The 23,691-nt window shown below is 49.7% G+C and overlaps 1 protein-coding gene across 3 annotated transcripts in view; it reads left to right on the top strand.

The window, feature by feature from the left end:
* Nucleotides 1–23,691, top strand: part of LOC130387440 (tensin-3-like) — a 38,975-nt gene that overhangs the window by 6,133 nt on the left and 9,151 nt on the right. For all 3 annotated transcript variants that reach the window (XM_056596522.1, XM_056596519.1, XM_056596520.1), the window contains exons 2-17: nucleotides 1,225–1,393; nucleotides 1,808–1,858; nucleotides 2,283–2,405; nucleotides 2,639–2,703; nucleotides 4,602–4,685; nucleotides 5,964–6,076; nucleotides 6,957–7,017; nucleotides 7,565–7,640; nucleotides 7,792–7,921; nucleotides 8,221–8,286; nucleotides 9,151–9,252; nucleotides 15,116–16,582; nucleotides 20,373–20,530; nucleotides 20,978–21,110; nucleotides 21,289–21,354; nucleotides 23,556–23,688. In XM_056596522.1, coding sequence (XP_056452497.1) covers nucleotides 1,244–1,393; nucleotides 1,808–1,858; nucleotides 2,283–2,405; nucleotides 2,639–2,703; nucleotides 4,602–4,685; nucleotides 5,964–6,076; nucleotides 6,957–7,017; nucleotides 7,565–7,640; nucleotides 7,792–7,921; nucleotides 8,221–8,286; nucleotides 9,151–9,252; nucleotides 15,116–16,582; nucleotides 20,373–20,530; nucleotides 20,978–21,110; nucleotides 21,289–21,354; nucleotides 23,556–23,688 — 2,978 coding nt within the window. In that variant the 5' untranslated portion in view covers nucleotides 1,225–1,243. The remainder of the gene's footprint in view (nucleotides 1–1,224; nucleotides 1,394–1,807; nucleotides 1,859–2,282; nucleotides 2,406–2,638; nucleotides 2,704–4,601; nucleotides 4,686–5,963; nucleotides 6,077–6,956; nucleotides 7,018–7,564; nucleotides 7,641–7,791; nucleotides 7,922–8,220; nucleotides 8,287–9,150; nucleotides 9,253–15,115; nucleotides 16,583–20,372; nucleotides 20,531–20,977; nucleotides 21,111–21,288; nucleotides 21,355–23,555; nucleotides 23,689–23,691) is intronic.

A 23,691-nucleotide genomic window follows, 5' to 3' on the forward strand; every position in this document is an offset into this window, starting at 1 on the left:
CACACACACACACACACACACAGACAGCCCTATTTCCCCGGGTGATGACCTCCTCAGACACATGGACCCTTTCATTCTGCTGTGAGGGCCGCTTAGAGCCACAGCTCATGCACCTCCTGCTTTATGGTTATTCTTCTTCAAAGTGTGTGTCCCACCCCCCCCCCAAACTCAATACAGACTTGGTGGGCGAAGCATTGTGTTCCCCATAAATGGATGAGCTCAGTCTAACAGATGATCAGAACAAACAATCAATGGTTGGTGACCCTTGGAGAGGAAACATCACTGCTGTTTCGATGTAGTGTGTGTGTGTGTGTGTGTGTGTGTGTGTGTGTGTGTGTGTGTGTGTGTGTGTGTGTGTGTGTGTGTGTGTGTGTGTGTGTGTGTGTGTGTGTGTGTGTGTGTGTGTGTGTGTGTGTGTGTGTTTTAAAACAGATGGTTAACCCCAAAACAAAATGCATTTCACGTGGTTTTATTTATACGATTATCTAGAATCTTCTCGTTCTCATCATCACCGGTTCAGAAAGTAACCCTTTCTGACAGTTTAGTGGGTGCTGCTTGTTGTTCTGAGATTAGCATTAGCACAGATTTATAGCATTAGCACTGTGCTTCAGCGTTGGCACAGTGTTTCATCGTTAGCTCTGTGCTGTAGCATTAGCTCAGTGTGTGGGGCGGTCGGAAGGCAGTGACTTTGTTTGTCTTGTCTCTTCACCAGCTGGCAAGTCAGAGCAACAGGGAGGTCAGCCCACCGATGACTAGATAAGAGTGTGAGTGGGGGGCATGGGGATAGCCGGTCTCATCCGGAATTAGAATATTTGTAAACTTTACCCAATCTTCTCTCTGCAACACAATTGCATGATTTCATTCTTGGTTTGAGGTTGCCTAAAGGGAGGGGATATTGTATTTCAAAAGTAAAGAATGCCTTTAATATGCTACTTGTGATATTCCACTGACTCCATTACTGCTGAACAGCTAGGCTGTTTCTGGGTAAACAAAGAACTCTGTGTGTCGTTCAATGTGGAGTTGAGGTCGCACTCTAAAGATATCGGCGGGGAACATGGACACAATGAGAGGAGCTCGGGACTTTGACCGTTCAATATTGACAGCGGTGAAGTCACCGAGGTACACTGGGGGATAGTGTGGAGAGGGGGAAACTTCCACGCGGTTCAAATCTCAGCTCGCTCTCACAAAGTCCTTGTACTTTGATTGTGTTTTTTTTCTGAACAGGAAACGTCACGAGTTCAGAATGGAGGAGGGATACGAGCTGGACCTGACCTACATCACGGAGCGTATCATCGCCGTGTCCTTCCCCCGGGCCTGCTCGGAGGAGATCTACGCACACAACCTGAAGGATGTGACGCGCATGCTGAGGTCCAAGCACGCCGACAACTACCTGGTCAGTAGTGGCCCGCTAGTGCCTCCACCCCGCCCCCTCCCCCCCCCCCCCCCCCCCCCCCCAGCCCCCCCCCTCGCCCACCCAGGCAACCGAGACTGCGCTGTCAGTCAAAAGTGTCAAATTAAACAAATAGCGCCGATGAAGATGTCGATTGTCTTGAAAGAGGATTCATCGTGATGTGGATCGGACGATGAGTCGCTGATCATGAGCTCATGCATCACATTAGACCCGCCCCCCCCCCTCCCCCTTGGTCCCGAGTTCAACAGCCATTGGCTTTTCAGATGCGTCTGCTCCGTCTGATTGGCCGAGCCGGTTTTGGTGTTTGTTGGTACTAATCTGATGAGTCTAAGGTTAGCGAGGGGGGAGACGTTCACTGTGTTATCTCACCGGCTTCTCTCTGTGTGTTTTCTCTAGACTATCAACCTGTCAGAGAGAAGAGCCGACCTGTCCAGAATTAACTCGAAGGTACTAAGGTCGAAGGAACGCTTAACTTTGACATCAGCCAAGAGTTAATACCAAAACAAGCATCCATGATTAGAATATCAACCCACTTACACACAGATAAAAATAATAAAATAATCAATGGCCTTCCCTTAGGTGGGCTGGGTGGACTTGTTGAGACTAGAGTGGATATTATTGAACCATCTCTGTCTCACCAATCATGTGAATCACTAAGTTAGTCACCGATGGGGTTACACATCAGCCACTGTGTAGAGATTGTGTATGTGTATTTTTGTGTGTGTGTGTGTGTGTGTGTGTGTGTGTGTGTGTGTGTGTGTGTGTGTGTGTGTGTGTGTGTGTGTGTGTGTGTGTGTGTGTGTGTGTGTGTGTGTGTGTGTGTGTGCGTGTGTGCATGTGTCATAACGTCTTTGTACGCATGTGATTGCAGACTCTGGACACGGGCTGGCCTGACTTGCACGCTCCGCCTCTGGATAAGATTTGCACCATCTGCAAGGCCATGGAGGGGTGGCTGAATACTGACCCACTGCACGTAGTGGTAATCCACTGTAGGGTACGTGCCCCTCCCCCCCCCCCCACCACCACCACCACCACCACCAAAACAGCATCTAGCTGTATTAGTATTAGTACACTAGGGGAATCGTGCTGGCCGTTATTGTGTTGAAAGGTGCCATTAGTGTGTTAGAGCTGTTTTGAGCGATGTTCATGGTGTGTTATGAATTCACAATAATGGGAAGATTGTTAATGTGCATGCAAAGTAAATATGAATTTTCTGTGTGATTTTAGGGCGGCAAGGGACGGATTGGAGTGGTTATTTCATCGTTTATCCACTTCACCGACATATCCGCCAGGTAAATAATACAGTACAACTATTAGTGTTGATGGTATCTACTGCGTTTTTGCTTTTTGAAAGGTCTTGCCATGAAATATAATTGTTTGAAATGAGCACCTATGTTCTGATGGCTTAATTGGCCCAATTTTATTCCAATGTTATTCCAAAATATAATTTCTTCTAAAGGACTCCTAGTTCCATAGACCGCAGGCGAACACTGTGCTCAACTGCTCATAATATAAAACCGCAAGAAAACCCCATTGACAGATTGAGATTTGGGGTCAAAGTGAGTCAGACAATGAGTAAAAGAAGCGTCAATTCGGAAGGGAAGAACCACAGCTATTCACAATGATTCACTGCTTACGGTGCGGGCATGAATCAACCCACAACTATTGACTTTGGGCCCTGGTGTCAATTTCTTGCATTCAAGATTTCATCATTGTATTCTGGGAACCAGAAAACAACACAGACGTAGTTTGAGCAGGGTTAGGGTTAGGGTTAGCATCGTAAAGTACAAAGGGCGGCCGTGCTTCTGATATTCCCCCGCTGTCTGCTCAAGAGATTTAGAAGCTCTGTTTGTCTAATCCCACTTCCAGAATCAAAAACAAGGGCAAACGTTTCTTCAACACAAACAGAAAGAAACCCCAGCAGGGAGTGTGTGTGTGTGTGTGTGTGTGTGTGTGTGTGTGTGTGTGTGTGTGTGTGTGTGTGTGTGTGTGTGTGTGTGTGTGTTTTTGTGTGCGTGTGTGTATTGGTCTTATTTGCCCAAGTAGATCTTTTCCACACACACAGCCATGCCCCCTGTGAGTAGCCCACGACAGCTATTGGCCAGCCAGGTCTGACTTCCTGTTTTTGTTTTGTATTGTTGAGAGCTAGAGAGAGAGTGAGAGAGAGAGTGAGAGAGCTAGAGAGCGGGAATCAAGCATTAGTCGGGGGTCAGGGGTCGCGGCAGGTACAAACTAAAAGCACAGCCACGATGAGGAGCTACAGGAAGAGATCGTGGAACAAAAGCGGGAGATTTACACTCAAATAGATGGGCGGGCGAGGGACAACGAGGGAGAGAGAGGAGGCCGGTGCCCAAAGGTCCCCTGTTGGTTCTAGTCGTGGTGGAATGGCAGCGCTGTGTACACACTCCTGGCCTCTCTCTGTCCTCTGTCCCCCCTCTGTGTTGGCTTAAGGAGGCTATTGTTCTTCTCCCTGTTGGACCCCCACCCCCCCAGTCCCCCGTCCCCCACTCGTCACTTTCCCCCTCTTGCCCCACTCGCCACGCGTATGTTTATTTATTTGTGTGTGTGTTTGTGTCTGTGTGTGTGTGTGTGTGTGTGTGTGTGTGTGTGTGTGTGTGTGTGTGTGTGTGTGTGTGTGTGTGTGTGTGTGTGTGTGTGTGTGTGTGTGTGTTCACACGTATGTTTGTGTGTTCATGTGTGTGATCATATATGCCTGTGCCTGTTTGAGTGTGCCCATGCACATGTGTGTGCACACATGCATGCCTTTTGTGTTCCTAATATGTGTCTCTGTAGGTGTTTCTTAATGGGTGTGTGTATGTGTGTGTGTGTGTGTGTGTGTGTGTGTGCGTGTGTATGTGTGTGTGTGTGTGTGTGTGTGTGTGTGTGTGTGTGTGTGTGTGTGTGTGTGTGTGTGTGTGTGTGTGTGTGTGTGTGTGTGGTTGTTTCTGTTTGCATGGTTGAGTCAGCAGCACGTGTCTATGGCGGTTTCCGGGGGGGGGGGGGGGGGGGGGGGGGGGGGGTGGCTACTAGATTTGATGATTATGATGATGATGATGATGATGATGATGAGGATGATGATGATGATGATGATACTGGCAGAGCAGGGAGGGGGCCGTACTCATGACTCCAGGTTCAGAAGCCAGCAGAGGGTTTGTAGTTTGAATCCCTGTTGCTGTTCTTGTTGTTGTAGCGCCGACCAGGCCCTGGACCGCTTCGCCATGAGGAAGTACTACGACGACAAGGTGTCCGCTCTGATGACCCCCTCCCAGAAACGGTACGCCCCCCCCCCCCCCCCCGTGTGTGTGTGCCCCTGTGCACCCCTGCAGACAATCAGGATCATTTCGAGGCACAATTTTATTAAAATGTTGGGAAATGCTTGGACTCGCTTTACAAATACAGAGTCAACGACCAACGTTTTTTTTTTACAGGTGCTGTAAACTCTGCCAAATAATCCCAATCAGTGTTTTTCTGTACCCATATCGTTCCGCCCTAGTGTGTGTGTGAGCATTACTCTCTGAAACCCTGCCCGGGTTCAAAGCCCTACTTTTCTCCTAGAATACCGTGCAAGATTGTAATTATCAGTATTGTACTCCCATGAGTGTCCCTTTTTTTTCTTTCTTTTTTTCACGGCCCCTTCCCTTTGGGGGGTGTCCCTAGCTGTGACACCTACCCTCCTGTCACAGAACCTGTGTGCATCGCGACAATAGACTGCATGACTATGAACTGTTTTTGCCCAAAATCCCCACCTCTCCTGCCCACACACACTTCGAAAAAAGCGGGGCGAAAAAAAATAAAACCAAACCATTGTACGGTCGGGTTTTTGGGAACGGGAATGGGATCTCGTGGTGGCCCAGCTGGTAATCTTAAACCCTGGCCATGGGCTCCTGAGTCACGGTGACTCATTCACGGAGCTCCTACCTGCGGCCAGACAGTTCAGCCTCACACACACACACACACACACACAGAGAAGGGTGTTCCTTTTCTCTTTAACAGTTCCCGAAACTGTGTCCCGAGTGGATGGTGAGATCCGGCTACCGCCTCGGGTCCCAGAGCGTGTGTGTCTCAAGACACGCACACGCACAACCCCCCGGGTTGTGCGTGTGCGTGTCTTGAGACGCACACAGAGCTACGCAGTGAAGATTACGTTAGGATGCATTATATAATGAGGCTATGTTGTCCCTAAACAGTGAGAGTAATGCCTTTCACAGGGCACCCAAGTTTAAAGACGGGCCAAACCAACAGACAAACAACTTTTGGTTTAGAACAAAAAGTCCAATGAGCAATGAGCTGAGTGCAGCATGGATTGTTTCAGGCTGTTTATTTTGAGGCAGATTAGAGGAGTTCTTGAAGTGACAATATAAAGGGGCATTTGTATTTCATATTCTGGGTCTGTTGGCGGTTTTCTGTGTCAATGGGAGGCAGATGGGAATTCAGTCGAGCGCTGTGAAGCTAATCTGTTAGCATTAGAACGACTGTTGCTGTTGTTGTTGTTGTTTTTTACTCATGCTTCTTTTCGTTCATTTTATTTTTCCGATTCGTTCCCCACCGGCAGGTACGTGTGGATCCTCAACAGCCTCCTGAGCGGGTCGATGAAGATCAACGCCTCGCCGCTCTTCCTCCATTGCATCATTCTTCACGGCCTCCCAAACTTTGACGCCAGCGGAGGTAAAAAAAAAAAAAAGAAAGAAACACAACAACAGCTCCGACAGCCATGTTTACTGTTTAACCACTGCAAACGGATCAAGCCTGGAGCCCGCTCCAAATGAACGCGAAGACATTAGCACCGCAAGACTGCTCGAGACGACAAACCACATCAGAGACGCACAGCAATAAACAGAATATAGGCTTATCTGGGCTGTTTAATGTAACTCTTTGTAGGTGGCTTGTATCTTTCTTGCCATGGGACACACATAAACATATAAACACACCCTCTCTCCCCCTCTCTCTCACTAGCAAACTCTCTGCCGTGTGTGTGTGTGTGTGTGTGTGTGTGTGTGTGTGTGTGTGTGTGTGTGTGTGTGTGTGTGTGTGTGTGTGTGTGTGTGTGTGTGTGTGTGTGTGTGTGTGTGTGTGTCACACAGACACACTGAATTACATAAACAAAACTGCAGAGAACTGCATTACGGTGTCTCGGTAAGCCCGAGGGAATCCACGCCCAGGTTTTTTTTCCCTATAAATTGATGTTTTGACTCTGCATCGCGAGACGGCCACAGTCGTCATTATGTTGTGAAACAAAAAAAAGTTTTTTTTCCCTTGAAAAACACGAGCTTATCTCCCATCAGCCAGCTTAGCCGCAAACTGTACACAATCGTACGAAAAGTCACCCGTATTTTTCCTTTGTGTATCTGTTTGGCATGATTGTGTACACACACAGGCTCTGCATCAATAGAGGTAGCCAAGCAACATGCATTCTTTGGTTCTGATTCCCAGTGCAACTTGTCAATATTGATTACAATAGTGCCGGGAAATGTTCCAAGTGACAGCGTTTTGTGTTCTTTACCGACGATGAGTGACAAGCTGAATTAAAACCCTGTGTCTCTTACAGTGTGCCGTCCCTACCTGAAGGTGTACCAGGGAATGCAAGCTGTCTACTCTTCAGGGGTCTAGTAAGTAGGTTGCCAAATAATGCAAAAGTAAACATTCATAGATTAGAGTATTCGCATTATGTATGTGTGATGGCTCATAGTTCTATGTGACATATTTCTATTTGATTGTCTTTCTTCATGAAATCTTTCAATTCTATGTATTTCTATGTGGCTTCTATGTAATGGCTTTCTACGGGATGTATTTCTCTGCAGTGTATTTTCATGTGATGTCTTTCTATTTCATGCTTTTATTTTGGGATGTCTCTCTAGTTGACTGCTTTATATGTGATGCATTCCACGCGATGTCTTTCTATCTAACATCATTTCATGTGACCTCTTTCTATGTCACATCTTTCCATCACATCTTTCTAGAGCCACAGCTCTAGAAAGCTGACGTCTTCTTACAAAATGTCTTTCTTCATCTATTTACGTGTGAAATCTTTCAAGGTGACATCTTTCTATGACAGCTTTCTACGTGCCATCTTTTTACACGACTGCTTTCTTTGCATCCGATTTTTCTCCATGATGTGATGGGTTCATTCCCTCTCCCTCCCTCCTCCTCCTACAGTCACATCGGACCGGGCCACAGGGACAGGCTGTGCATTCCCCTGGAACCAGCACAGCTGCTGAAGGGAGACATCATGGTAAGGCTTCAAAGATACATACAGCGGTCACCTGGGACGTAAAGCAATACCACCATCACACCTTCTCTTCACCTCCCAGCAAGTCCCCATTAAAGACTCTCTCACTGAACCCCCCCACCATTTTGTTTGTTGCGTTTGTTTCCTCAAACAGATCAAATGCTACCACAAGAGCGACGTGACGTCGGAGCGCGAGGTGGTCTTCCGCCTGCAGTTCCACACGGGAGCAGTGCAGGGCTACAGCTTGTCCTTTGACAAGGAAGACATGGAGGCCGCCAACAAGGGTACGTCCATGATGTGGGAGAAGGGGAAGAGAAACCCCAGGTCCCAGCATGTCTTGTCGACCCAGCAGCCGCCAGCACCTCTTCGCTCCAGTAGTAAAAAAAAAAAAACATAACAAACACACAAAACACGGCCTGAAGTAATCAGACTACCAGTGTGGATTTCAAGGTAGCGTATTAATGTTGTTGTCCTCTGATGTGTCACGGTATTCAGGGCTTTTTTTTTTCCTGCTTTGAATTCTGCTGCACCATTGCGTCGGACGGGCCATCACTCACGGCATTCCGATGTGTTGACTTTGCAGATCCCAGATTTCCGGATTACGGCCGAGTGGAGCTGGTGTTCACAGAGGGCCCGGAGAGGATCCCAGGTATTGAACTCATTTACTAGGGAGATATATGGACAGGGAGGGGGGGGGGGGGGGGGGGGGAGACTGACAGAGGCACAGAGACGGATAGATTGAAACGGTGATAGAGAGACTGAGGCAGACGCAGAGAGGGACAAAGAGAAAGCTGGAGAGATGCAGGAGGAGAGACGGAAGAACAGAGACGGAGAGATTGAAACGAAAGATAGAGAGACTGTGCGGTGCAGACACAGAGAGAGAGAGAGAGAGAGAGAGAGAGAGAGAGAGATGAAGAATGAGAGACGGACAGACAGAATGACAAAGACAGATTGAAACAACGCTACAGAGAGACTGAGTGACACGACGAGATGCACCGACAATGAGAGAAGGAGAAGGAGAGAGAGACAAAGAGATATACACCGAAGAGTGCATCTCAAAACAGAGACAGACAGACAGAGAGTGAGAGAAGAGATACAAACTAAGAGAGGCCGGGCTTTTCCTCTCCCACCTGGCATTCCTCCTCCATACTGTCCCCCCCCCCCCCCCGCTTCCTGTCTCCCGCAGAGACAGGAAGTCGAGAGTCAAGTGTGTGCTGACAGTGAGCTGGAGCGGGCCTCATGTGACACCCACCCGATAGATATTCCATGTGTGTTGATGTTTGTTCATGGGGGGGGGGGGTGTATCTCCTAGATACATGTGTTATACATATCCGACCTTGTTTTAATGTGTCTCTCAGTGGAATTCACCTTCCAAAACAATAAATACATTTTATAAAAACCAAAATCTTTAGGTTCTTTTCAAAGCTGGTAGCTAGGCTTGCAGCGTTTCATTCTGGGAAGGTTTTTGTAGCTTAATAATGCATTTTGAACTTTTATTTTCTTTTGTCTGTAGATGCCGATCGTTGGCACAACGGTGCCGATGTCATGGTGGACTACAACACCGCCGACCCTATCCTGCGCTGGGACTCGTACCAGGACATCTGTGACGGAGAAGGTACGACAACTACCACTGGGCTGCCAAAGCTAACACCGTTATCACCTGTGTGCCCCGGCATTAATCCACACCTGTGTGTATGGAGAACAGACCTTCTGGGTGATGGTGCATGATCTGTCAGGCCTCTCTCCAAGGTCGCTCCATCTGTCTCTGTCATCATCTCACGTCCAGCAATCTCTCTCTCTCTCTCTCTCTCTCTCTCTCTCTCTCTCTCTCTCTGTCTCTCTCTCTGTCTCTCTCTCTCTCTCTCTCTCTCTCTCTCTCTCTCTCTCTCTCTCTCTCTCTCTCTCTCTCTCTCTCTCTCTCTCTCTCTGTGTCTCTCTCTCTATATATACATACACACACACATACACTCCTTCTACTGTTTTCCTCTCTCTGGGGTGTTACCATGGCAACGACTCAGATTCTGTCCACTGCTCAGGCCAACTTGGCCTCTCCACTACTATCATTAGAGTCCGGGTGGGGGGGGGCGGTGACTGCTACATGATCACATCAGCATATGTGCGCTCGTCGGTAGCTAGCTAGCTCGAGGTTTATGCGGCTACCGTGGAGAGCTATAAAGGCGGCAGGGGGGGGGGGTATATATTCCCAGGCTAGTCCTATAGAAAACAGTCTCCTCTGTGGTCGCAGCGAGGGGAAATAGAGGAGGAGGAGGATGTTGGCCCTGGCTCCAGGGCCCCGTATAGTTCGAGTCCTCGTTCTGCTGAGATTATAGTGCTGCTCTGTGCAAGACTCTGTTTGGAGAGAGCGGATGAGTTTAACGGAATGATGGGGATTGTGTGCGCGTGTGTTTGTGTGTGTGTGTGTGTGTGCGTGTGTGCGTGTGTGCGTGTGTGTGTGTGCGTGTGTGTGTGTGTGTGTGTGTGTGTGTGTGTGTGTGTGTGTGTGTGTGTGTGTGTGTGTGTGTGTGTGTGTGTGTGTGTGAAGAATGGCGAGTTGGCAGGTTGAGTTGAATGGCATCTGCAAGACCTAATGCACAGGAGCCCACACATAACAACATGCAGGCACATGTGATTGAAAACACACACACACACACACACACACACACACACACACACACACACACACACAGACACACACACACACACACACACACACACACACACACACACACACACACACACACACAAAAACCCCAAATCCCTCATTTTATAATTGGTGCCGACGCATAATAAGACAACCATGGCCATAAATCGTATGAACACATTGACATTAAAACACACACACACACACACACACACACACACACACACACACACACACACACACACACACACACACACACACACACACACACACACACACACACACACACACACACACACACACTTCCACGCCCAGTCACTATGTCGGGGCGCCAGGCTGTGGTCGCCGCTCTCCCAATTCTTCTTTACTCGACCACGGAATTCACAACAGGCTCCCAGAATAGGGCCCGGGGTAGGGCCCGGACGGCCCCGGCGCAGCCACCAGAACCCCGGATCCACCCTGTTCCCGGCGTGTTCCCAGTGTGTTCCCAGCCCGTTCCCAGCCCGTTCCCAGCAGCCCTTTATAAGCCAGCGCTGGCTCGACGCTCGGCCTCCGAAACCGGCTAATTGTGTGTTTCTGTGTGTCATAAATACAACCCCCCCCCCGACACCACACACACACATGCACGCACGCAGGCACGCACGAACGTGTGCGCGCGCACACGCATGCACACAGACACAGACACGCACACACACACGCTCATGCAGACACATGTGCACGCCTGTGATGTTGGGGGGGGGGGGGGGTGTATGCATGTGCTCGTATAGTATTTCTTACACATTAACGGCCATGTAATGAAAGAGCCAAGGGTTCTATAAATATAAGTGACGATATAAAACGAAATCAAAGTAATCAAGAAAACAAAGAGTTGCTTTCATTCTTTATTTTATTTTTTCGCATTCATGTGGGATGTTTACAATCTTGTGTTCCCACGTCTACTCTAAATCCGCTCCCGCTAAGACTCATAGGAGCTTGGCTGGAATTCTGTATCTACTTCCCAGTCCCCTGCCACTTCCACTGTTCTTCTGATTGGTAATTAAAAGGCAGCTTCCCACTGCAGTGCTAAAGAAAACCTTGTTGACTTTTGGCCTTTTTTTTTATTTTTTTGGTCTGCCAAAGCCTCGCTCAATATTTTTTTTTGGGATTCTTAATTGAATATTAGGGATTTACTTAAGTCGTTTAGTGTTAGATGGAAATGTGAAACACTGTTACATTTACATTTAGGATATTTAGCAGAGTATTTTAACCAAAGCGACTTACAATGTACAACGTACATTTGTCAGAAGAAAGAGAAACAACAGCATATCGCTGTCGGTACAGTAAAGATAACCGTATATATTATTGAGTAGATATTGTGTAGCCTAAAAGGTTTCTCATCGTTCATGGCTTTGAATTATCTCCCTAGGATTTTTGCTCAGTTCAAGGTCATTTATAGATATCCTATTGGCCGTATGAAGCAAAGTAACAAAACAGCACTTTTTTTATTTTTTGGAATTTCTCACAGCAAATGGCTAGTTATGGACGGGAAAAGGAAACATTTTGTGGTGATTATTAAGATTGTGTCTCACTCAGGGCTGGCATACTGGAGAGGAGTGTTTGAACCGGCCATAATGACGGAGAATGTTGGAAACCTGCACAATAATTACGCAGTCAGAATAAGAACTACAACATACCTTTGTGTGGTAGAACAAGAGAGAGAGAGAGAGAGAGAGAGAGAGAGAGAGAGAGAGAGAGAGAGAGAGAGAGAGAGAGAGAGAGAGAGAGAGAGAGGAAGAGATTCAGTTTGCGCTATGGCTCCGTCTGCACAATAATTACGCAGTCAGAATAAGAACTACAACATACCTTTGTGTGGTAGAACAAGAGAGAGAGAGAGAGAGAGAGAGAGAGAGAGAGAGAGAGAGAGAGAGAGAGAGAGAGAGAGAGAGAGAGAGAGAGAGGGAGAAAGAGATTCAGTTTGCGCTATGGCTCCGTCTGCCACAATAAACCGAGCACAGCCTGCAGGAAGACTCTCATTCAGTTTGCGTGGTAATGGAGGTTAGCATTGAGTAACCAGCTCACGGCTCCTTAACCTGAAACAGGCTCGGTTGCCGACTCATGGACTGTGGTCATGACTGTGTTTCTGGACCGGAGAGAAAAAAAACAATTGTTCAACCCCATAATTGAGGTCGGAGGCCACATCTGTTTCATGCGGGTGTTATTCATGAAGATGGCAAGTGTGTAATTTTATGATGCACAAAATGTACGAAGGAAATAAACCCCGGTCGCCAGGGTTCCATGAGACGAGCCGATCTTGCAGAAGAAGACGAAGGAGGAGGAAGAGGAGGCAGGGCCAGGCTTCTAATTAAAAAGTGTATTTTTACAGTGTGAACGAGCCTGCAGCTTCAGGAATGTTGTTTTCATCTCCCGGTCCCCTTCTCTCTGCTCTTTCTTTCTTTCTTTCTTTCTTTCTTTCTTTCTTTCTTTCTTTCTTTCTTTCTTTCTTTCTTTCTTTCTTTCTTTTACCCCCTCCCTCCCCATCTCTCTCTTTCTCTCTCTCTTTCTCCCCCGTTCCCTCCCTGAACGGGGTTAGTCAAGCCCCCTCACACTAGCCCACAGCTCAGGTTACAACTCGCACTGGGGTCCCCCACCTCACCGCCCTCCACGCCCCCCGTCCCCTCCACGATAAGCCCCGCCCCACTTGTTTACATTCCTATGCCCATATTTGGAAACCTCAACCCCCCCCCCCCTTCCCCCCACTCCCAACTCTCCCCCCCCCCCCCCCCCACCCCTTGTGTGGAGTACAAACACTCTCACCTTCAGTGTAGCTCAGAGAGTAGGAAAGCCAGCCCAACTCTGTTCAACTCTGTGAGGCTCTCCGTTCTCTCCTGGCCAGTGTTGTTCAACCAGAACAGAGGAGAAAGACCTAGCATGTGTAGAGTGAGGCGACCTCGGACGGCGCTCTTCGTTTGCGTTCACCTGGCAGTGGAGGGGAAGGTAAGGGGAACGGCCGGCTGCATTCTTTTCGTCCTCTCTCTTCTACTCTTTCTTCCAAGGATTCAGACCGGGGGGGCCTTGAGAGGGGAGCATAGAGTGGGGGGGGGGGGGGGGGGGGGGGGGGGGGGGGAAGGAAGGAGAGAGGCGGAAGGCATAGCGATGACAGAGCGTGCGAGGGAGAGAGAGCGAGAGAGAGAGGGGGAGAAACATGGGCCAAGGGGAGGGGAGACCACTGTTCCTGAGGAGCGTCTGAACCTTGGGCTGCAGGGGAGCATCGTAGAGGAGAGACTCTGGGTCTCTAGGGGGGGCTTCTGACCCACGCCGCGCACGCTAGCAGGCCCCCGGCAAGACCCTGTGTGAGTTTGTGAGTTCCACTCCAGTCGAGCTTGTTGTTTTTCTTAGTGTGTGCCGTGGGAGAGGAGAGGGAGGGGAGTGCAGGGAGGAGGTGATCAGCAGCACAGGAGCCTCTCGGAGGGTCTGAGGCAGGGGAGTCTTTTATTATGCGTGTCTGGTGTTGGCTCCTCCGGTGAGGGCCTGGCTGAAAGGCCGGCACTTAGGGTGTTAGGAAGAGGGGCTCCCGCATTAGAATCGTGTTCCTGCTGTCCTTTGTCCCGACCCCAGGCTGTGGGGTTTGAGTGACAGCCACACAGCGTTTCACATGCCCTTGGACTCCAGGTAGACAGACAAGAGCCAGGGCTCGGGCCCTGTTATTAGGTGCTGGGTTCCTGCTAAGCCCCGGCTTGTTTTTCATGATCTCTTCAGAGGTTCTTTTTTGTTTTCAGGACACAGCGATGGATTTGTTGTCTGTGGCTCGCAGATGACTACGTGACCTTTTGTGTTTTTTTTTCGCTTTTTTTTCTCTGTGTCCTGGGATTAAGGAGGTTGTTTGGACATATGCTGGAGGTCAAGGGAGCGAGCCGGGGGCGGTTGTGTGTATGTGTGTGTGCGTGTGCGTGTGTGTGTGCGTGTGCGTGTGCGCGTGCGTCTGCGTCTGCGTCTGTCTGTGTGTGTGTGTGTGTGTGTGTGTGTGTGTGTGTGTGTGTGTGTGTGTGTGTGTGTGTGTGTGTGTGTGTGCGTGTGTGTGTGTGCGCGTGTGTGTGTGCGTGTGCGTGTGTTGGGGGAGGCCAGGGGCTGCGTGGGGGGGCTAGGTCAGGTTAATCACAGCCGGGTGAGGAATGCTACGGTTGGACTCCCCTGAGTCACAGCCTTTTTGGCTCTCAGAGCAGAACAGGTATGGTCCTCGGCAGCTCTGGCGGGGGCCCACCGACGGCGCCCCCTGCACACACTACTGCCTCAGCAGGGCTCTTCCCAGAGAAACAGAAAACCTTTTTTTCGGTAGGGCAGCCGAGATTTGAAAGTTCCTCAAATATTCAGTTTCTATTTGATTCGGGGTGACATGAATCATACACAAACACACGCAAAATAAACATTCATCGTGTCTCTGTCCGTGTGTCCTGTCTGCTTTGTGTTGGTGGGGTCTTTCCGTCCGCTTCCATGCCTCCGTTCCATCCCATCCCCTCAGTGTGATCATGGCTTCGTCGTTGGTTAACATTAATTGTTGTGCGAGCGCGCTCCAAGTGTACCATCTCAACACCACCGCAGTCTGTCCCTTTGTACGTGTGTGTGTGTGTGTGTGTGTGTGTGTGTGTGTGTGTGTGTGTGTGTGTGTGTGTGTGTGTGTGTCTGTGTGTGTGTGTGTGTGTGTGTGTGTGTGTGTGTGTGTGTGTGTGTGTGTGTGTGTGTGTGTGTGTGTGTGTGTGTGTGTGTGTGTGTGTGGTGGTGACATGCACGGTAACTCTGTGTTACCCCCTCCGTGCTCCATAGCTTCTGACCGCGTGAGGCGCCGCGTCTTTTCTCGTTGCAGTGCCGCGTTCTCAGGGCTTAGGCCAGGACAGAGCAGCGCCCAAGAAGAGCCCCGTCGCCGCGGGGGCCACGCTGGGCCGAGGGGCCCGCACCACCTCCGCCGCCTCCAGCCCCGACCACAGCGACCACGCCCTCTCCGCCAGCAGCGACTCGGGCCTCTCCAGCACCTCCCTGTGGACGGACAGACCCGCAACCGTCGCCAACAGCACCAGCACCGTCACCACCCCCACCCCCGCCGCCAGCAGCGCCCTGATCACCACAGCCCCCAAGCAGCCCGGCCAGGGGCCCAGCCGGCACGAGAAGGCCGAGCTCAACCGCCTGCTGAGCGGCTTCGGCCTGGAGGAACCCTCCCTGGAGGAGATGGACGACCGCGGGCCCAGGGCGGCCGTGCTGCAGCAGAGGCTGCACCCCCACCCGCCGGCGCAGCAGCGACCGCCCCCCGCCCACCAGGCGCACGTCAACGGAGACCCCGGGCCCGGGGAGCGGGAGACGGACATCCTGGACGACGAGGTGATGATGACGGGCCACGACTTGCACAGCGTGGACAGCCTGGGCACGCTGTCGTCCTCCTTCCACAAGAGCAGCCAGAACTCACTTCTGTCCGACGGCTTCGGGAGTCCCGGGGCGGAGGAGCTTCAGCAGCATCAGCATCAGCAGCAGCAGACGCAGGTCCAGCATCCGCCGCACCACCAACACCAGAACCAGCAGCATATCATCCACCAGCACCACAACCACAACCAGGTTCACTACCCTGGGCCGGTCGTGGGGGACGACTACGAGACTAGGAGGGGCTTCCTGGCGAACCGTAGCAACTCGGTGGCGTCGGCGGCCCCCAGTGCTCTGGCGGCGGCGGCGGCGGCGGTTGCCCAGCAGCAGCAGCTCTTCAGGCAGGGCAGCTACTCGACTCACTCCTGGGTGCGGCAGCAGCAGATGGTGGCCGCCCAGCAGTTCGGTTACGTGGGCGAGGACGCCGGAGGAGGCGGTGGAGGTGGTGGCGGAGGAGGCGGAGGAGGGGGCGACAACGGGCCGAGGTTCCTGGCATGCAAGCCCGGGAGCAGCCCCCCCAAGCCGGTGGAGGAACCGGTCTTCCCGGGCAGGGACGCGACGGTCCAGAACCTCAGGAAGACCCTGACGACGACGACGACGAGCTCGACGGCGACGGCGACGACGGTAACGGCGCCGGTCATCGAAGACTGTCGGCCCGCCACGAACAATAACAACAACAACTGCTCGCGGGACGAGGAGTTCAAGTCCCTGACGGTGGACATCGACAACTCCATCGACCAGTTGAACCAGCTCATCATGGACCTGGACCCCACCTTCATGCCCGTCTCGTCGCGCTCCGGCTCGGTCAAGAGGAACGGGGGTGTGGGGAACGCCTCGGACGCCAAGTATTCCAACGGCAACGGCACCGATCAGAGACTTCACAGTAAAAGCGTGACCTCCCTGCATCACACGCAGCAGACAGGTAAGAGATGCGGTCGGGCTGCGGTGGTAATGGTGGCGGTGTTGTGTAAACTGTAAACTGTGGGTGTGTGTGTGTGTGTGACGCTAGCGACTTGGAAGTGCAGTCTTGCTCCAGTGCAAGTGAGTCGGTTGAAGGTCGTATTAATACCTAGATTAATCTAATTTATAAATCCTTAATGCTCAAATATTGACCCTGTCTATTAGCACAGTCTGTTTTCTAAAAACAATGGTACATCGTAGTTCAGCAGCTTTTCTCTACTTGATCACCATCTATTGTTTTGCCTACCTTCTTAAACCCAGCTTGAACTTCTTAGAGCAAAGCTGTGCTGTAAGCTCTCCCCCCCCCCCCCCCCCCCCCCCGCCCCTCTCCCTCGGCCAGAGTCAGTGGGCTGGAAATAGCCGGCTGGCTGCCAGGTCTTCAGATGTTTTCAGCAGATTTCGGAGGTGAAAAGAGCGCCGTCGAGACATGCACCCACCTGCAGCTATCTGAGTCGCTGATCGGCCAGGTACACAAATAGTAAGGAGCAGGATGGCCATCTCCAAGAACCAGAGTGTTCTCGTTAACACTGCCGTCTCCACACGCTTCATTTGTTGAGTTAATGGGAGTTAATTCGAGAGCACGCGGAACGGGCTATTTATCGCCTCTCCTGTGGTTGATATTTCCTGATGTTTGGAGATTGTAGATCGTTTCAACAAAATCGTAATTGAAGCCGTTTATTTCTGACAATTGGCTTTAATTCGGCATGTACTTTTGACCGTGATCTGATGAAGCCAAACTATTTGGCCTCAGCAATTGCTGTTAAACTGAGCGTAAGGCATTGTCCTCAAACAGTGATTTTCTATCAAGGAAAAACATAGCAATATGTTGATGTTCCAGTCAGTAGGACTCAGGTATGTCAAACTGGACGTTGTTCAAATATCCAGATCATATCCAGATCTCATTTGAGCATTCAAACATTTGGAAATATTCAAAGAATGCTCTTTGAAGCGGTCCTCATTAAAGTTGTTTTCTGTGCAGGATTAGTCTGGCTCTCAGTGCCACACGCCCTTGCCACGCTTTGTTTTTCTGAACAACTCTTAAAGACAGAGTAGCAGAGCAGTCGTCGTACACTCCTCCATTTTGTATTTTTTTTTACTTCTACAGTGCAGTTCACTGAGATAGAGAGAGAACTTATAGCTGCCCGACATATACCTGTTCTTAGCCCGAAGGCCGGTATAAGGGAGGAGGGTTGAGGAAATTCCAAGAGAGGAACAGGTTTGCCCCGGGGTAAAGCATTTTCAATCCGATTCCAAAGGCGTACCTGTCTGTGCATATCAACTACACTTGCATGGAACTTCAAATCAAAGTGCTGCTGGCTATGCACGGCCAAAAAAAGTCTCCTATAATTTAGCTTTGATTATTTATCCATATGGTGTTTATTTAGGAACCATTTGTAAGAACCACTTGAGAACATGAGTTATTAATGATATCAGGGGGGTAATTGCGTACGATTTTATCAAGGATATGGAAGGGGATAGTGGTGACATGTGAGGATCAATTTCAAACCTAGAAAGTTGCAACAACCAGCGTTTTTTTTTTTTCTTCTTTCTTTTTCAAACGCCGTTTCAAACTTTCTACGGCTCGGTTGACGGGTTCATCGAACTGCAGTTGGAGTCGCTCACTGCTTCTTTTTTGGGAATCTTTTGAGCATGTTTTTGCAAGGTAAAGGAAAAATAATTGGTCTGTCCCAAGTGGTGAGAGACGTTTTGGCAGATGGAAGCCTTGTGGTTATTGAGAGCTAAAGAATTGGTGAAATATAGTACGGTTCTATTGACTGCCAGACCCTGAAGATAGAATCTAAACCAACATGTCAACTCATAGAGGGGAAGAAATATGTTCATTTAATTTGATGCAGTTTCGTCAATGAAACTAATAGCTGTCAGGGTTGTGGACGTGACCTTTGAGTCAAGTTGTATTTTTCCCCATGTTGGAACAATTTATTCATGGAAAGAGCCGCAAAAGAAAATACGACAATATTTCATCAAATCTTTTGATTTGATTCCCCCAATTTGATGTTTCATGTGTATGCAAAATATATATGTCACATAGAAATGGTGGGAATCAAATCAAAACATTATCACCAATTTAAGTAACTGCTTGGGAAAGCCCTGACAATGTCAGTTAATATTTTTTTTCAGTTAATTTTCTTTCTCAATTTCATGGGAGATAAGAAAATGGATTAGGGTAACCCAAAATGATATTATATTTAGAAAATAGTGTATTTGTTTGTGTTGCTCAGAGAGAGGGAGGGAGGGAGGGAGGGAGCCTGGGCCAACAGTGAGAGTCACCAGAGATAATTAGAGTCGCAGTGCTCGCTGCATGGGTAATGAATCAGCCATTCAGATCAGTGACCCCACGATGGACTTCAAGTCTCTGAATGTCCCACTCAACGACTATGCAGACACACACACTGGGACACACACACTCGGACAGACACATACACACACACACACACACACACACACACACACACACACACACACACACACACACACACACACACACACACACACACACACACACACACACACACACACACACACACACACAAATACACGCACACACACACACACACACAGAAAGACACACATACATAGAAAGAAACACACACAGAAAGAAACACACACACACACACACACACACACACACACACACAGTAAGACACACACACACACAGAAAGACACACACCCCCTCCCTCCATAAGCATTAGCACCTCTCCACCATTAACATTTTCCAGGGATGAGACGGATACAGGACTGTGTGTGTGTGTGTGTGTGTGTGTGTGTGTGTGTGTGTGTGTGTGTGTGTGTGTGTGTGTGTGTGTGTGTGTGTGTGTGTGTGTGTGTGTGTGTGTGTGTGTGTGTGTGTGTGTGTGTGTGTGTGTGTGTGTGTGGGCTCAAATTAACACCCGGGTGCTGAGTGGCTGCTCTCCCTGGGGTCACCACATATATTGTCATAACATTGCCCCCCCCCCCCCCCACCCCACATCCCATCCCCCACAGCACCCCCCCCCCCACAGTACCCCCCCCCCCCCCCCCCCCCTCCTTAACATTCCTCAGCTGTCCTTTCCAAACAGTGGTGCTTCACTACTGTGCCATCTCTCTGTGCACAGTTCAGTTCCTGTCAAATTAATCGGATTAAGAAAAAACGACCATCCTTAAAACACCCAAACACACGTGCACACACATGCACAAGCACACACACAAACACGCAGTGCTGGAGCGCCCGTATTAATATCGAATGTGACTATGAGATTGATATCCCAGAAGGCAAATGAAACCTACGGATCAATGAATGACTTTGTCTTTGACAATGAATGTCTCTGTCTTATGTTCAAGTGCATTACAAAATCAACACCGATCAATCAAGTCTTCATTTGTATCTTAAGGTACAGGCAGAAGTCAAACCCTCATTTCCCTTGATGCCGGGAGGCTTTTCAACTATGTAACACGTGTTTGATGATTGATTTAAGGTCGAAAGTCGATTTACTAATGTTTTGACAATTGATTGATTGTTGTTTTCAATTAGATATGATCCTAAAGACCCCCTCAACCAGTGTCAGTGGGAGTTGTTATGGGGTTGTGGACGCAGGGTAATAAACAACATCTTCCTGTGTGTGTGTGTGTGTGTGTGTGTGTGTGTGTGTGTGTGTGTGTGTGTGTGTGTGTGTGTGTGTGTGTGTGTGTGTGTGTGTGTGTGTGTGTGTGTGTGTGTGTGTGTGTGTGTGTGTGTGTGTGTGTGTGTGTTCAGCTGTGGGCCCCGGGGAGAACCATGGAGAGGCTCTGCGGAGTGTGAGCCGCCAGGGGGGAGACGCTGCGGACCCCCCAGGGTACTGCAGCTCGGGCTGGGTCAGCTCGGAGGAGTTCAGGGGGCCCCGCACCTACTCCCCCAGCCTGCCCCCCACCCAGGTAACCCATCGGGACTAAGTCTCCAACGGGGATCTCCTTCCTGCATCCAGGTTTTAGTCTAGATTGATGCAGTGTGGTGTGAACTAGAGTCTGTATTTTTCCTGGCATGTAAAAGCATGGTTACACTGTCCTTTATCCAGATATACAAATACAGCAATCATTCCTCGGTTGTTACCACAAGAGAGCATGTCCTTCTTACCTTCAAGAGGCACAGAACGTGACATTTTAGTAGTTTAATATTGACATTTGTTCCGTCAAAAAGGGTGAAGAGTTAAATGTTAACGCAATAGGTCAATAGTAAACACAGGCTGGTCTAGCAAGCTCCTCTATAACCAGCACAGACCAACGTGTGTGTATAGCCTCTTTTGTTTTGGCTTTAGCGGTTGATTATGCATATTATGCAGGGTCTGACGTGTCTGTGTGTGTGTGTCTGTGTGTGTGTGTCAGCATGCCATGCTGTACAGGAGCGACAGCGTGGACTACAGGGCCCAGGGGCCCGACATGGACAGCGGGATCGAGGCCGGGAGTGACATCACCCCGCCCACTCCCTCCTTCCCCATCTCTCCGCCCACACCTTATGGTGAGTGTGTTACCGTGGCGATGGACAGGCCGACGTGATATAAACACGGACGCGTGTCTCTCTGGTGAACCATGCGGGCGGCAGGCCGCTGATGAAGCACGCACCAAGTCTGTCCCGACATGTGATCGTCTTACGGTGTTTGTGCTAAAAGGCGTCTTTCTCCCTCTGCGTTCCTCAGTGAAAAACATGTCGGAGTTCACTCAGTTCAGACAGGCGTCCTACGGAGTATACAGGCCCGAGCACGGTACGGTACCAAACACGTTCATTCTGTCTCTGTCACACAAACACCCCAAAAATGTCTCTGGCACACACAGATGTTATCTTCTTCATGTACATCAGGCAAATTACAAAGGGAAGAATAAGAACATCTGGAACTCGACAAAGAGAGCTAATCAACAATTTGTGTTTAAAATGGTTGACCTCAAGTTTCTCTTAATGAGCAATGTGTTACGAATGATATGCTATTACTAACTACCGCACACACACACGCACACACACGTACGCACGCACGCACACCCACACACGCAAACACCAAACAGCATAGGGTGCCATTGCAACCATGAGAAAAAGGCATTTGACTCAAAAAGCACATCCCATTCACAGCAGTCATTGCATCATCATACACACTCATACTGACACTCACATGAAGAGAACATTTCCTTATGTGGTAGAGTTACAAGAGTGTACAAGTGTTCGGTGAAGACCGGGACAATACAAAGCACAAAACACACGGTGTGATGATAAGCATAGACCAGGTGTTGTGTGTGATTGACAGGACAATGACAAGTAACATTGTGTTGTCTCTCACGTAAAAGAAAAACAAGGAAAACAATAGAGTTACCACATGAGACACTAACAGTCAGTTAGTTCGTTTTCCATCCACAGCTGCCCGCGGGTGGCTGTTTCTGTTGACTTGTTTGCTTGTCTTGTTTTGCTTGGAGGTGCTTCTCCTCGGAATTCGCCTTCGTCGTCGCTGCCCTGGACTTTTTCCCCCCCTCCCTGTGCCGTCAGAGCTAGCATTGTTGCCGGGTCCCTACCATTACATTAGCGGTCTGGAGCAGAGGACAGACAACAAAGATGGCTCCTGGATGTGTGCAGGGGGAGATTCCTGCCACATTGCTTTAGATGGCAGCGTTGGGGTTTGAAGGAATGTCTGCCATGTGGTCGGTGTATCCTGAATAGAAACCACCGTCTCCAAACACAAAGGCAACGCTTTCTTTTTTAGTAGATGGTGGGGCTGTGTTTTGTTTTTGTTATTTCGGTGTGTAAGGCTTGGTGCGTAAGGTGGTCCGTGGTGGAACACACCCTGGGCCTTGAGATGGTGTGGGAAGCAAAAGAGAATTGAGAGAGTTGTGAGAGAGTTGCAGAGGGTTGTGTTGTGCACAGTGCTTCGTGTGGGAGACATCCGTGCACTTTTTCATATTTGCTCCCCCCCCCCGGTCTTCATGCGTCAATATTTACATTTGATAAATGGCAGTGATAAATGGCCCCTCGGACAACTGAGTGAGAGGCCGACCTGGGCCCAGAGCCCTCTCTGTCCGGCCCGTTTTAATAAAGGCTGCACTGTGTGAGGCTCACATTCACATCCACCGTTTTGGCACGCCGGGCGAGACGCCGGAGCGGGCGAGGTCAGAGGTTAGACGCATGCAGACGGGCGATCTCATTACACCACACCATGACTCTCATGTACATCTTGACCTCGCCGAGACCCCATTCAGGCAGCCCCCCCCCGTTTCCATGGCGATCCCGGCCGGGAGCAAGTGCATTTTTCTGCTCTTACAGCGGCTGTGAGCACACACTACACACTCGGGTTTGGAGCAGCACCTCATTCAGCACAGTGGATGCCCATGGCTACGGCACGTGGGAGAGACCTTACCGGAACAAAACCCATTTTTCTTTCTCAGTGAAAACTGGGGGGAGGATTGGGGGGGGGGGGGGGGGGGGGGGGATGGGACAACTGGGAGCCAGCATTCTTGTTAAGGTTTGAGACCCAAGTATTGCCCATGGTGGAAGAGCTGTCCAGCTATTGCTACTGTGGTTTCCAGCGAGGGGGAATGCTTGGCTGTAAGTGGCTCCAGGCGTTGACTGATTAACTGAAAGCTTTTAGATAATTGGGTCAGGGGGCTTTTAATTTGTAGCCGCCATTGAGTGAGATTGTGTGACTCTGTGGTCCGTGGAAGGGATAATCTATCTGCTGGCGTCCCATGGTCAAGGTCAGGGCAACCGGCGGGTAATTGAATTCCGTCGTTTGAACTGGAATGCTTTTATCGATGGAATGACTATTAATTTAATAACTTTCTCTTAACAGATTTACCATGGGGATTGGAATCTTATCATTGATTTCATGGAAGAAAGTCTAATTTTAAAACTGTGTCATAGAATCCTTTGGTGAACTCTTTTTTTTATTTATTTTTTTATATTTATTTATTTATTGATATTTCTCAGAGATTCGTGAATACTCGGACAGCGTCGGCCACATCGGACTCGTCAACGAGGGGGACGCCCCCATCAGCTGTCACAGGTTGCTTAGCAACTCCCGCTCCAACAGTATCAGCGGGAAAATGCATCGGGGCGACAGGTA

Source organism: Gadus chalcogrammus, chromosome 8 (assembly GCF_026213295.1).
Source record: "Gadus chalcogrammus isolate NIFS_2021 chromosome 8, NIFS_Gcha_1.0, whole genome shotgun sequence".
NCBI classification, from domain to species: domain Eukaryota; kingdom Metazoa; phylum Chordata; class Actinopteri; order Gadiformes; family Gadidae; genus Gadus; species Gadus chalcogrammus.